This window comes from Spermophilus citellus, assembly GCF_964194105.1.
Source record: "Spermophilus citellus genome assembly, chromosome: 4".
Taxonomy (NCBI): domain Eukaryota; kingdom Metazoa; phylum Chordata; class Mammalia; order Rodentia; family Sciuridae; genus Spermophilus; species Spermophilus citellus.
The window spans coordinates 129,683,795-129,698,869 of record NC_138185.1 but is presented as its reverse complement, the minus strand read 5'-3'; the positions used below and the strand labels follow the sequence as shown (position 1 = coordinate 129,698,869).

At 36.5% G+C, this 15,075-nt stretch overlaps 1 protein-coding gene across 1 annotated transcript in view; it reads right to left on the bottom strand.

The window, feature by feature from the left end:
- Window positions 1–15,075, bottom strand: part of ATP8B4 (ATPase phospholipid transporting 8B4 (putative)) — a 253,104-nt gene that overhangs the window by 127,501 nt on the left and 110,528 nt on the right. The window contains exon 7 of the mRNA XM_081291345.1: window positions 7,142–7,214. Within this exon, the coding sequence (XP_081147471.1) occupies window positions 7,142–7,214 (73 nt within the window). The remainder of the gene's footprint in view (window positions 1–7,141; window positions 7,215–15,075) is intronic.

Sequence of the window (15,075 nt, the reverse complement as noted above, 5' to 3'; positions counted from 1 at the left end):
GGGTTTGAATGTCTTCAAAAATTAGCTAATATTTTAGGCTAGTCATTTTGAGACATTAGCCTAACAATTTTGTAGTTATGTCTGAATGTAGCATTCCAAATCTATGAAATCTTCTTACTTTATTTTTAAAAATATTAGAACTTTCATTCTCAAGATCTGGAGGTTAAATTTATAACCAATCCACTTGTTTTATTGTCTCTAGATTTTAAATTTCCAGTTCAAAAATTGGTGTGTGTGTGTGTGTGTGTGTGTATGTGTGTGTGTTGTTTTGTCTAGATAAGACTGAAACTGCTGGAAAAACTTAGTGCCAGCCCTCGTGGGAATAAATAGGTTTGTATTATCAAGACTCCTCCTCAACTCTGAACAAAGAAGCCACAGAAGCTTCTTGAGGCAGGAATTATTTTCTTACTTGTCACAGAGTAAAACAGAGCAAACCCATAAAGAGAGTGTGTCAAAAATGTAGGCTGTTCTTGAACTAAAAATTACCTCTCCTGATCTAAAAGGAAAGAACAAATTTTGGAAAATTCACCCTGATCTTACTTCTTACACTTAGATTTCAATGTGTAAAGGCCTACAGCAGCACAGCAGAAGAGCTTAATGCTCTTTGGGCCTCTGACTCTCAACCCTTAAGCTTAAAAGGATCATTTTAAACAAAATCCAGAATTCTCTAATTCTGATCATCAGCAATTGAAAAAAAATGTGGTGTGTAAGAAAGATATCTACTTGTGCCTAGCTTTTCTTCTAAAGTCTACATAGAAAGAGTGAGCCAGCGTTACTGTTTCATACTGAGCTCTGCTGTGTTCACACTTACTTTGGGGTAAACAAGGGGAGGATTCTTTGTGCACAGTGGGCTCCCAACATGTGACTGAGGCACCACTGCCACCTGGCGGCTGGATTCTCTCTGGAGCAATGATCAACTTCCTATAAGTAGAAACAGACCTACCCACCTGCAATGGTTTCTAGCCTCACTGTTTCTGCTTGGTCTCCCTGGAATCTGGGACTTCCTTGCCCGCATCTTCCTGTCCCCTGCATTGCTACCTTTTTCTTTCTTGCTTTCTTTCTTTCTTTCTTTCTTTCTTTCTTTCTCTCTTTCTTTTCTTTTCTTTCTTTCTTTCTTTCTCTTTTTAAATATTCTTTCAAACTTCTTGGTTCCCACTCCCTGATTTCTGGCCTGCCTCCCCTCATTCATCCTCCATTCTCCCTTCCCCATAGCTGAGCCTTGGTGGTCCCTTTTGTGAAGCTCTCCCTTCATGGTATTTTTAATCCATTGTCATTGAAAAGGATGAAAGCACAAGTGGCGGGGGCATCTGGCAGGATGAGTGGTCACACACTTAACAGCATGCCATCTTTCTCCCACCTTCTAGTCCATCAGAAATAATTCCAAAAAGAAAAGAGCAAGAGAATTGCAGTAACAGCCATGTCAGTGTCTGATCACAAATTTGTCAGAGGTGCTGGACCAGGAGCTGGAGCAACATGAGTAGCCTTGGGGGTCCACCAGCCCCCAACTCTACAAGTCTCACATCAAGATGACCCTTCCAGTAAATCTCAAGAGACTGGGTTTGTGGTTGATCCTGAAACTTGTGATCCAGTGGTAGTATCTATGACACCAATAGCCAATATTTAGTGAGGATTTTCTGTTTCTCTCACTTCCCTGAGGGCTTTATATGTAATACTTGATCTAACTCTATGGAAGTCCTATAGTGTAGGTCTTGTTGTTATCCCTACTTTACAAATGAGTAAAGTGAGACCCAGAGAGGTTCAGTAACTTGTCTGAAGCTATTTAGGTAGGAAGTGGGAGAGCCAGAATTTGAATCCAGGCAGACTGAAGCACATACTGAAATGAATTAAAACTTCTTTGCTTGAAGGATTTCATAGTATAGTGAAGATAGAACATGGTAAGTGTTCTCAGGGTCATACTAACAAAGAACTATGGGAAGAGTTCAAATGAGAAAGAACACTGTGTTGGTAGTTAAGAAAGGGCATCATGGAAGATTCTAGAAGCACTGTAAAGCAGAATCCCCCAGGCAGAGGTAGTAGCAGGAGTAAGGAACAGAAAAGGGAAAGCATGATTATCCGAATGCAAAAATAGGCCAGGCAGAAAAAGTTGACAATTCTAACCAGAACCACCTCCCATCTACTCCTATTTTTTTTTTTTTACTTTCTTCTATCAATTTTTGGTACCTTTTTCCCATTCCCTGTCAGGGGAGACTCAGTTCTGTTTCCCATGAAACAGTGTTTTCTAACTCAGCAGCCCCTTCCCTGGCTTTCACAGGCAACAGAAAGCCAAGCAATTGCCTCATGGAAACCTGAAATGAATATTCCCATCATAGAAAACTTGAAAAGAATCCACTGAACATCTTTGAGCCCTCAAAGCCAAAGACATTGTCTTCAGAAATTTATTAGGTATAAATAACATTTGTGAAATTAAAGAATAAAGGAAGCAAAACCTCAAGAAATAATAACATCTTAAAGTTATATAATACTTTAAGTTATACAAGTTATATAAAGTTATATAATACTTTAAGAATTACAAAACACCCCCTCATAATTAGGTCATTTTATTCAAATCTTTAACACCGTGTGAGTGGGTAACGTTGTTCCCATGGTATGCATGGGGAGGTCAGATCTGGCCAGCAGCAAAGAAGGAATGAACTCCTGCATACACACCAGGTGATTTAAATTAATTCACATAGCGCCCATAGGCTTTCTTGACATCAGATTTATGGACACTAAGACCTTAAATTACAGATATGGAACCAGAATTCAGAACTTCTGATCCAAAAACGAATACTTTTTCCCCTGGTGGGCTACTAAATCACTGCAATACAACTCATGTATGTTTTGCTTTGTTGGTATTAAAAATCTAAAACTACAATTGTGCAAGAATGTTGGAATAGCAATTTCAAAAACTGATGGAAAGATAAATTTGTAAAATTAATTCAAATACCACACTTAAATCTCCTTTTAATTTTTACACAGTTCTTCATCTTCATCCTACAACATTATTTTTAGTCTACAAATAAAAAACAAAATTTAAATGACTTATGCATATTGTCAAAAATTAGAATTAAATCATGAAAATGAAAGTATCTAAGATTACAGGTAATACTTTAAATTTCAGACCTAGTAAGCACATGTTGAATAACTACTAATATGTACTGGATACCTCCTTGTTTTAGTCTTTATAATTCAACTAATTTGAGAATACAAAAACAACAGCAATAAAAAAGAACAAGAGAGGAAATAATAATGATGGCCAGAAGAGCATTTATTCATTTATTCAGGCTCTTCCTCTGGTCAGAAAACATCCTTGCCCATATTTCTTCCCCACAAATAGTTGTGGGGAAACAACACTCACCATTTACTTTTGTTAAACAGAAAATAGTGTTTACCTTTATACTTTAGCAAGAAGCTGCTTCTTCAGTACATATTTTTAAAAAATATTTATTCCCTGAAAATTCCCTACTTCATACTAGCATAAGTATAAGGTATTTATAGAGTTACACCTATAAAGAGGATTTATTTATCGAAATTAGATTGAAAGAATAACTGACTTGAAGCTATATGAATTAAAATAACAAGGAAGTCAATTAGACCACAAAAATAGCTTCTCTAGAAGTACATCCAATAAAGGTGCTAAAAGGGACTAGATGAGAGAGCAAAAGCCTACCTGCTATGGTTTGAATATGAGATGTCCTCCAAAAACCTCAGGAGACAATGCGGTAATGTTCAGAGGTGACATGATTAGATTATGAGAGTTGTAGCTTAATCAGTGGACTCATTCGCTTAATGTACTTATTCACTTGCTGTACTGAGTGGTAACTGTAGGCAGGTGGGGTGTGGCTGGAAGAAGTAAGTCAATGAGGATGTGCCTTTGGGGTTTATATCTTGTCATTGGCACCTCAATCTCTGTCTCTGCTTCCTGGCTGTTATAAGCTGAGCAGCTTCCCTTTGGCATGCCCTTCCAACCAAGATGTTCGGCCTCATCTTGGGCCCAGAACAATGGAGTCAGCTGACCAGGATGAACACAGACCTCTGAAACCATGAGCCAAAATAAACTTTTCTTCCAAGTTAGTCTTGTCAGGTATTTAGGTCATAGAGATGAGGAGCTAATTAACACACCACCCCTGGTCTGGTCTAAAGTTTAGGTCAAATTAATCTTTCAAGATCTAGCTTCTGAAAAGTAAAAAATTTTTAATTCCTACAACTGAAGAATGCCTTGGTTTTCAAACAAAAATTTAAGGGTCATGAACCCCCTCCAAGAGGATCTGTTCCTGTATATTGGTGGCATGGAAGAGAAGGGCAGAATGTATCCTCTATACACAGAAAGAGTGCAAAAAGAAAGGGAAGGAAGGAAGTTCCCATCAAGCACACCACTCCCTGCCCCCAAATCCACCAGAGAAATCATTCCTGGGCAAGGGGAAGGATAAGCAGGGTGCAGGACACTTACAAGTTTTTGAGTTCAGTATGGTCCCTCCAAATAACAATGGGAGGAGTCTAAGCACTCTCAATTCATATAATCACAATAAAAGGCCTTATCTACATTATCCAATATGGTAGCTACAAGTCACATGCAGCTATTAAATCTAAACACAATGCAAAACTCAGTCCTCAGTTGCACTACCTGCATTTCTACTATTCACTTGCCACACAAAGATACTGAATATGGCATTTGACAAAACAATTATACAGCAATTATTTTATTACAAAAAGTTATATTGGATAGCACTGAGCCACATGGATCACTAACTTTATGGGAATTTGTAATCATTTCTTTTTAAACCAATGTTAATGATGCACCCATAGAACTGATTTCCTTGTATCTGATATTTGCACTTCTGTGTCTCACTTCATTGAAGGTACTGCAATAGTAAGTAAGAATATATGCTATAACATAGAAAATATAACTAAGTTAAAAACAAAGGCCAAAGGAAAGAGAAATTAGAATATCAAAGATAGAAGGCAAGTTGGAGGCAGAATGCTGGCCATGAGGTCCTATGGAATTAGATTTGAAACACTGACTTGATTCCTGCTTTTTCTGGACTCACCCCTAAGAATCTGATAAGTAAACATGCTAGGGTATAAAATTAGTGAACAAGTGAATCCAAACTAATATTCTTCCTTTCAAAGCAGAAATGGGGCTCTTAAAGTCCATTATTTTTATTGAATACCTGAAGCAGAAACATACCTAGCATTGCCCCTGAAATATTCAACTCCATGTAAAATGAAAGTTAAACGTGTGGCGTATTTTAATGTATACTGTATTTCCTCGAGAACCACTGGGAATAAACGGTTGCAAAAAAAAAAAAAAAAAAAAAAAAAAACCTGAATGCCTGCATCTTAGAATTTCACATACACAAGTCAAAAAAAAAAAAAAAAAGGTTATTCACTAGAAGCACCAAAAACTCTTTCACTGCAATCATTTTCATGAGAGTAAAACTAAAATGAGTTACATGGGGCCCTTTCTTTTAAACAATATATTCTGAATGCAGGTAACCTTTGTTTAATAAGGGCATCTAGACATTCTAGACATTTTTATTTGTATCCCATTAATATAGAACACCCTGAATTTTGAAAATTTGTATCCACTTTTCATTTTTTTTTCTGTCTTCTTTCTTACATAGATTGACATCTATTCATTCAATCAACATTTACTAAATGCCCCCTCTAATCCAACATGACATTAGATGTCAGAGACCAGACAAACAAGAATTCTTTGGTGTAATCTCAGTTTACACAATCACAGCAGGTAAAGGTTAGAAGGGATATTTGAGACCTTACAGTGGTCTGGCACCCTAATTTGGCCACATGGGGAAAACAAAGGCAAAAAAGATGAAGTATTTGCTCTCACTGAAGGAACAGAGCAAAGATTCAGCTCTCAGTTCCGTATTCAGTTACCATCGGCCTCAATCCCACAACCTAGTGTTCCTAATTTTTAATGATCTGGAAAAAGGGTCAAACAAGTAATTTAATTTGTCTAAAATAAAAGTAAATAGATTGTGAATGAGAACCTGGCAGACTGCCCTACATATGAGGAGCCCAAGCCACAGTGTGTGGACTTTGAGACCTCTGTTTTAGCTGCCCTGACACCTTTTTGCTTATTTTTGGTTCTCAGTTATTTTCTGAAGTCACCAGCGACATAAGTGTTCCTCCATTTCGATGGTGAACTCTTCTGTGCCTGACCTGTCCACTGGGTAGTTCCTAGCCTGGGCTCTTCCACACAAGTCAGGAAATGCAGATGGAGCATTCATGAAAGAAGACTGTTTCAGAAAGTGCATGTTTAGAACTCTTAACTGGGTTATTGTTCTTGTAAATAGATCTTGGGATCATATTTTTCCCTGTCATAAAATGTCTCAAATTTAATGAAGAATACAATTTGATTCACAAAATTGCAGTCAACACAAAAATTTTCATAAGTAACATACTATATAGAGACATAGAGACATAGATTAATATATATACATTTGACATGAACCCTATAATAATTAGAATTTTTAGTCTCTAAACTGGGTAACTTTTGTCACTCTAAATTTAATTTGAACTATAGTTAGTTGCATATATTTTTGGAGATTGAACTGAATTTTATTAAGGAAATTTTAATATCCAACATAGCTTGAGAATAGATAGTGCATTTGATATGCAAATGGAGGCCTCATTAATATTTTATTAAGTCAGCACAATCAATAAACATTTTCTGATTATTCAAAACTGAGCATACATTTTTTCTTTTTCTCTAGATTGTTGTTTTCAAATATACCACAAATTAACAATATTAATCATAATATTAAGGAATAGCATTGAAAATACTTGAAAACAAATTGTTTCTAAGATACTCATAAGTACTTTAACATGTTTTATTTACATAAATTTATTGACATCCTGATTTAAAAATCTCTTGTATCTATCAATGTAAAATATCACAAAGGAAGTACACAAGGTGATAATTACTCAGCCTTATCTGACCACGTTACTGAAAGTAATAAATTAATATATTTTAAAGAGTCTATAATTGAGACTTTGTACTGTTACAATACTGGTATTCACTCCTTAATTACCCTATATTAGTATGGATTTACTAAATATAATTATTTCTATCTATATGCTATTTTCATACAGTCTTCAATTAATATTGAATACTCACAGCAACAAATTGGTTATTTTCTAATTTAACGATGTCTCCCACTTTGACATTCATCCATTTTTCATTCTGCAGTCTAAGAACAAAAATAAAATTAATTTTTTCCAAGAATGGAGAAGAATCAAAAGTATAATCAAGGGAATGTATTCACAGTACAGTAACATGTAATGGGAGGAAGAAAATAAGTTTTCCTAGGATGTTAAATTCAAAAGGGCCTCTCATAACAATGTTCTTTAATATGGGAATAAAGGCTCAGAGAGGTTAAGTGATTTGCCCAAGGATACGAAGTGAGTTAATGATACCCCTTGGCAAAATTCAAAATGCCTAACTCATGGCTGAGTACTCTTTTCACCACCTCATGATGACAGATTTATACAATAGCTATGAACTTTCAACAAACCCAATCATTAACATTCTTTTCAAATTCCCTATTAATAAATACAGAAATATCATTGCAATTGTCTCTGAAGTCTATTTAACTAGAGGCAAAAAGAGATGGGAAGACAGTGGTAAGAGAGAGTAGTCCTGGGCAATAGTAAAAATACAAGTAAAAGGGAAAAAGAATAAAAATTTGGAAAGGACCAAAATGGATGAAAGAAGAAGACTGGAAGACCAAGAGAGACCACCTATAGACGCTGCCCAGCACTCTGGCCGAAGGATGCCTTGGACCAATGAACCAGGACCCAGAACGACACAGCTGAGATGCTGCACAGCTTTCTTTGATATAGATAGTCTATCTATATAGCAGAGTCCCAAGCCCACCCTGCACCAAGTTCAAAGGGTTTATGATGAAAAGCAATTGTGTCCATCAGATCTGGCCCCTGGTGACAAGTTAGTTGGAGCTACCCAAAGCCAGAGAGACTGGAAACAGGCCACCTGTGGCAGGAAGCCATAATGCTATCATCCCTTCTCAAACTCCCTGAAAGGTAAACCCGCCTTGTTTTCCAAGCTGGGGGCCCTCATCACACTTCTTCCTCAGAGGTTCCCTCTTAGAAGGGAAAGCCGGGCTGCGTAGGATAGGATTTCCCTGTAAGTTAAAGTGGGCAGTTTACTTTCATTGTGTACTTTGGGTTTTTTTTTTTTTTAAAAAAAACCTCATTTACTTGCTTTATAGGCTGGAAAACCATTTTAAATATTTATACAACTGTGAAATATGCCTCACACTATCAACCCTGCTGGGTCATTTGGCTTAAACACTCAAAGAATTTTTCTTTAATACAGATCCAAGTACATGTTGTTCTGGAAAATTTTCAATTGCAGCATTTTCATCTGTAGCCAGAATTCAATCATTTCTCCAGTGCCATGCTTCTCTGCACTTTATCTAGCTCGATGACAATGGGGGAACTTGGGAAGCTTTGTAAAGCTCACTTTATTTATCTTTACAGGTATGGATTATGCGTTGGTTTACTTCTCCCAGGGATACCTCCTTTGGAACGTTTCTCAGGGGACTGCCTATCAGAAATAGTAGACATGAATGGATGGAGAAGGATATCGTGTCATTTATAGAAATTACACTGCTACTGAATTGCCCTGGAGTCTCTATTGAAAGTGCATCTGTTTCAGGAAGCTGAGATAATACTAAGTTCCATTTCCAAACTCTTATTCTTCCTATTTTCATGCTATAAGTTCGGGAAGGACTGCACAGGAAACAGCAAGTGGTATTCCCTAGATGTTGATCCAGAGTCCAGAGTTGTCCAACTGACAGCTCTGGACAATCAATAACCTACACCATGAACAAGCAGACATTTGTCAGATTTGTGAACAGAGCCCTGACAAGAAGACAGCATAACCCTCACAGAGTAAGATTATGCTAGAAAGTCATCTGTGACTTGACAAAGTTACCAGAAATTGAAAGCAGAGTAAGATAAGAAATATAAAATATATTATTTTAAGGAAGAGAAAATAACACTCTAAAAATGTAGCTCAAATTTTGGGAAAAGAGGCCTGGAGATATTGGTAAATCATAAGTCGTGTGAGATTTCTTAGTTAATCCCTTATTTGGATATGTATCTATAGAAGAATAAATGTGTATAATACAACTACAGGTGTGAATTTTTTTAAAATATCATTTCCTATTCTTCCTTACCAGACATATTAACTGCACCTAACTAGGAACTGAGAGATGTATTTAATGAGCATGAAGGGTCATAACTACCAAAATATCCAAATTTACTAAAGAAGCGGAAACTAATAAAGACCTGCAAATCAATTTAAATTGTCTATATTTTGAATCCCACTATCACCACCATGGACAATACAAGATCAAAGACATCCCAGCAGAATTAAAGGGACATGCAGGAAGATTTTCTTTAAAGCTCATTTTCAAAATATTTCTGGACTTTTAAGATTTTAAGTTGTATGGTGATTGGGTTTCGTCATTACCCCAAAACAATAAAAACAGACACTCCCTGGTTCCCCATGTGTGTTGCAGCTGTTTGCTAGGCTGCTGTTTGAAGCATTCTTGCATCATAGCTCTGGAGAAGGACACACAATGGCCTCATGGGCTGTGAAGATGACACTTGGCCCCAAGGACTCAGTATCTTTGAACTTGGCTTTTACCTTTGTCAGTGAAAACCCTCGTGCTTGTGTAGATGAATTGCCATCTGTGAATATCCTGCAAACAAGTTCATGTATTTGATCACACTGAAATTCCAAGATTTTAAAATGTGGATCAATTTTCAGAACCAGATTTCTTAAAAATAGGGTAGCAAGACAGCCTTTACCTTAGCAAACTCACAAGCCAATTGATACATAAGCCAAAATTTAAGAAAATAGTTCATATAATTTACATCCTAAAGGCACCATAAAAATAAAGAGTTCAAGTGCCACAGAATGACAACAAGAACTACTTTAAGGGGGGAAAAAAACTTTTTATGTACCCACTCTGAGTTCTAAGAAAAGGAGATGAGAGATAGCAACTTCACCTAATAATTTTGATAAATAAATTAAACCTGCTTTTTCCTGATGATACACAGTACACTATTAGCTGCTAGGCTTAGGTGAAAACCTCTTGGAGAAAATATAAGTCTGAGAGTGAGATGGCACTAACCATGCTCTATGTCACTGAGATGGCACTAACCGTGCTCTATGTCACTGAAGTGTTGGCTCCCAAGGCTACAAATCAACGGTTTACTTTGACCAAGATACCAAGCCCATTGCTGAAGCTTAAGGTACTCAAGAGGGGACCTTTGACAGGCTCGTTAAGGTGTCTGTCATCTTTTCCATACTCTAATACTCCTAATTTCCCATTAGACACTTGAATTCCTGAAAAAAAAAAAATAGACTTTTTAAAAGCTTCAGAAGAAGTGCTGGGGTACTATAGAGAGAATAGAGTTGACCTTCACCAATTAATCAATCAGTCCACTTACACCAGCCTTGGTTTCTTCTATAGTCTCCAGCATACGCCATATAAAACATGAAAACACTTCCTGCCCATAAGGACTTTATTTTGTTCACCTCTGTATCCTTAGGATTTAGAATAATGCCTAGGTCATGACAGCCACTAAATAAATACTTATTGAATGAATGATAAACAAATTAAAGAATATAAAATCAATAGTTCCAAAATCATTTGTTGAATAGTAGCATTTTCCTGAAAGTCTAATAAGAATTATAGCCGCCAACATTTATTTAGTGCTTATTACATTCTAGGGACTGTACTGATCCCTTCGTGTAAGAGTTGCCAATAAAAAATAAATGAAATGTCATCAAATTTGAATTTCAGATAAACAACCAATTATTTTTTTAGTCTAATTGTGTCCTGTGTAATATTTGGGATATACTTATATTAAAACACTATCATTGTTTATTTTGATTTTCACTGGAGTGTTACATTTAAATTTGCTATACCCACTGAGACTATTTATGATTCTTAACTCATTTAAACCTCACAACAACCCTATGAGTTAGTAATGTTTTTACTCTCATTTTATAGAGCGAGATACAAGGTTCAGAGAATTTGAGATGTTTACCTTATTTTGCAATATCTGTAAAAAAGAATTGAAATTCCCACCCACCTCAATACAGATAGTCCACCTGAACCAACAGTACAGATGCTTCAATATGAATGTTCAAGATGTTTATTGTAGCATTATTTATAGCAACTGATTAGAAGCCAATTAAAATTAGACAGAAGTACCAAAGAACACTTATTCCATCATGGCTCCTGTACTCACTGGGATACAATGCAGGCACAAGAAGAATAAAATGGTTTATATGTGCTAATATGAAATATACTCTAACATACATTATTAAGTAAAAAAGAAATATGTGTGGATAAGAAATTTGTGTTTTGGAACAAGGATATACTTACACATATATGTGTTTTTGCAGGCACAGAAAAGTTCTTAAAAGACACACAAGAAACTGTTGAGTGGTTGCCACTAGAGAAAGGAAATGAAGAGGGGAACTGGGAGACAAGTAAGAGTTCATTTCGACTGTATACTCTTTTGTGCTGTTCAACTTTGGGGCATGACACAAACTGGCATTTTAAAGGCCAATTTGGGAGAGAAAAAAAGAAATGAAAACTTTAAGGTCACATGTAAATGGCAGGACTGGGACTGGAACCTAAGTCTATCTGGTTACAAAGCCCAGGCTCTTCATGAATCCATATTTATTGTTCTTTTTTACTTTATTTTCTATGGTCATTATGTGCTGTCTGTTTAGCAAGAGGATAGACCCTGAGGAGCTGAAGTGATTTGATCAGGGCAATGGTGCACACTCCCAGTGTTTAAAACCAGCCAGTCCAAAGACAGCTTGCAGTCATGGTCCCCTGACACCAGTGCTCAGTGGGCAGCAGTGTTTCTGGTTCTTTTCAATCCCAGTGCTGTCAGAGCTGCAGCAGAGGGAAACACACAGCTTGGCCCTAATCCCCTAACAGCACAATGGTGAACAGGATCTCATTACGTTGAGAATGAACATAATGCTCATATCTTTGGAATCTATTTATTTTGAACAATGCAGATGTTCCCCTCCTTTTCCTCCCTTCTCCTTAGCAAAATGCTTAAGCTGAGGCAAAAATCACACAGGGAGGTCTGTAGTCAGCTGCTGAAGATGGTCTCTCACCAATTCTGCCAGGGAAAAGAGTGGGTGATGATGAAAGATACAGTCCTACAGCATGAATAATTTAATTTAACCATTTATTGAGGAAAAAGTAATGAATCTTGTAGATGTCCTGCCTTACTTATATAAATTTATATGTAATTTAAATCAACCCTATTGTGCATTATTTGGATGCTGAAACACACACACAATTTAGCCTCCATACTTTGAAAATAAAATGATTGATACACTTATTAAGTTTTACGTGAACAATAAACCTGCTGGATGTTGTGCAGACTAAATCTTTCCCCTAATCGCTCTCTTAAGACCCTCGCTCTTTTCTGTAAAGTCTTAGAAGGATTCCATTCATAGATAGCTAACAGATGACACCTCCTGGTGGCTGGGGAAAGGTATCCTGTAAGTCCTGAAGGGGATGTGCTGGCACTGCAGAGAATCCACCACAAACTGAGAGCCCACTCCCCAAATTTGCTATAGACGTGTTCATGTAATTATTATAATACTCCTTTTTAAAATATTTTTTAGTTGTAGATGGACACAATATCTTTATTTTATTTATTTTTGTGTGTGTGTGTGGTGCTGAGGACCGAACCCAGTGCCCCACACATGCGAGGCAAGTGCTCCGCCACTGAGCCACAACCCCAGCCCAGTGCTCCTTTTTAAATTCTAATCTATTTAACTTTCTCTAGTTCCACTTTCAATTTCATAAAGTCAGTGTGAGCAGCTTCTCACTGTCTAATTATAAAAGTTTGAGGGGAAAAATCTGTAAACTCATCTCCCACTCCAACAGTTAGTAAATAAGTTTGGAATGGTCATCATTACCCTAAGCACGTGTATGAAGACACAAAGGATGTGACTCTACTTTGTGTACAATCAGAGATATGAAAAATTGTGCTCTAGATGTGTAATATGAATTATAATGCATTCTGTTGTCATATATAACAAATTAAAATGAAAAAAAGAAAACATTTCTGTCCATTAAAATATTCTAAAAATTACCACTGACTCCCCAAATAGCATAAGAAGAATGTCTGTGGCAAAAATCTATTTCTCTATGGGAGAAAGAACATATTTTGATGAAAAAAATTATCAGCAACCACCTTGGCCTGGTTAGATGAACCATTCTCTGCATCCAAGTGACCACACTTTATTTTGAGAAATCTGAGAATTTTCTCTTACAAAGTTCAATAAAGAATAACTTTTCTTTTTGTGGAAAAAAATATAACTCACCACAAAAGTAGTTCTCAAAGGAGGAGAAGAAAATCTGAGGGTCTTAGTTCCAGGATTAAAAGCCTAGATTATGTTTTTCCATTGCCTCTATTAATGGTCTCAATGATTTTTCCTATGGAGGGGCAGGTTAACAGAAAGAACATTGACTGCTTAAAGTACCAAGTGAAAATAAGATCCATACCAATAGAGACAATGTGCAAGTGTCTCCCAATGGTATGATTTGGTTTGCTCTGGTCAGAGAACTTAATATTTCTGAAATCAGTATACCTGATTTTTTCAGCCCCAAATACAACTAAGGGAATCTCTGGAAGATTATGATCTTAATTACTTGCTGTATTTTCAGTCACACTAAGTCCTAAACACTTTCTCACAAACTTAAAACTTCACTTTAAAATAAGTTGTAATGTTTATCCTCTTGAGCTCCTCAAAAACAGAATAGCTTGTAGGTAGAATTCTGAACTAGTTGATCACCCACTGGCATGTAATTTGTCACCCTTCGCTAATGAGTTCAAGACTAACCTGCACAACATGAGCACTCTGAGCTAGACACTGTGCGGAGTGTTAGGGCTACAAGTGGAACTAGATGCAGTTGTGTTTATCAAAAACCTAGAAACTCATGGGAAAATGTAAATCTGGCTCTTAAATAACCTCAATTAAATCATCTTTGTCTCCTGATACCTGGAGCATGTGACTATTCTTCCATTCAACAAGGAAAAATACCTGTATTTCAGGAGAATGACCTCAGTATTAAATTTTTTGCCATATAGCTGTCATCAAAAGCCCAGTGAGAAAATGGATAGACCATAGAGATTGTCTAATATGAAGGATATATTAAGTTTCATGCCTTAAGATATTCCAAGCTTTGTCCCCATATACAGTGAGCTCATCAGAAAACTATATGCCTGGACTTTATTACTCTGATCCCTTTAGACTTGTCTTCTCAGAAGCATGACTTAATACCATGCCAACAGTCTTCAATCAGGTCATGTATAAAATATCTCTGCTCTCTGAGGCTTCAACCATTATGTCATTCATATTTCTCTCAGCACCAGGATAAATCTTATTGCTCACAATTACTAGAATACTTCCTTCCACTGGACCATCAGTTTTATATCCTCAGCACCTTCATTATGAGGAGATATAAAGTTCAAGGACTGTTTTAAATTCATGAATGACAAATCTTACTGGATTGTTTAAACAAAAACTAGAAAATTTTTATACTATGACTGACTTTTTCAGGAATAATCTTGATAATTTAATAAACAAAATTCTGTTCAGAATGAACCAGCAGTTGGAACTGAACTTTTAAAAAGTATTATACTCTTATGGATTGGCCTCCTGCTAATGAAGGAAATGATGTGACATAGCAGAAGAAGTTGTAGAATTAGAAAACATAAACTTGAGTCCAAGCTTTACCATCAACCAGTCATGTGACTTTGGACAAGAGTTTGACCAAAATTTGAATATCTTCCTAAACTATAAGAATCTTGTCAAGCTCTCAGAAAGTCTGTTAGACTGAGGTCTTTAAAGTGGCATAACACCAGGGGCTGGGGTTGTGGCTCAGAGGTAGAGCACTCTCCTGCCATGTGTGAGGCATTGGGTTCAATCCTCAGCACCACATAAAAATAAAATAAAGATATTGTGTCCAC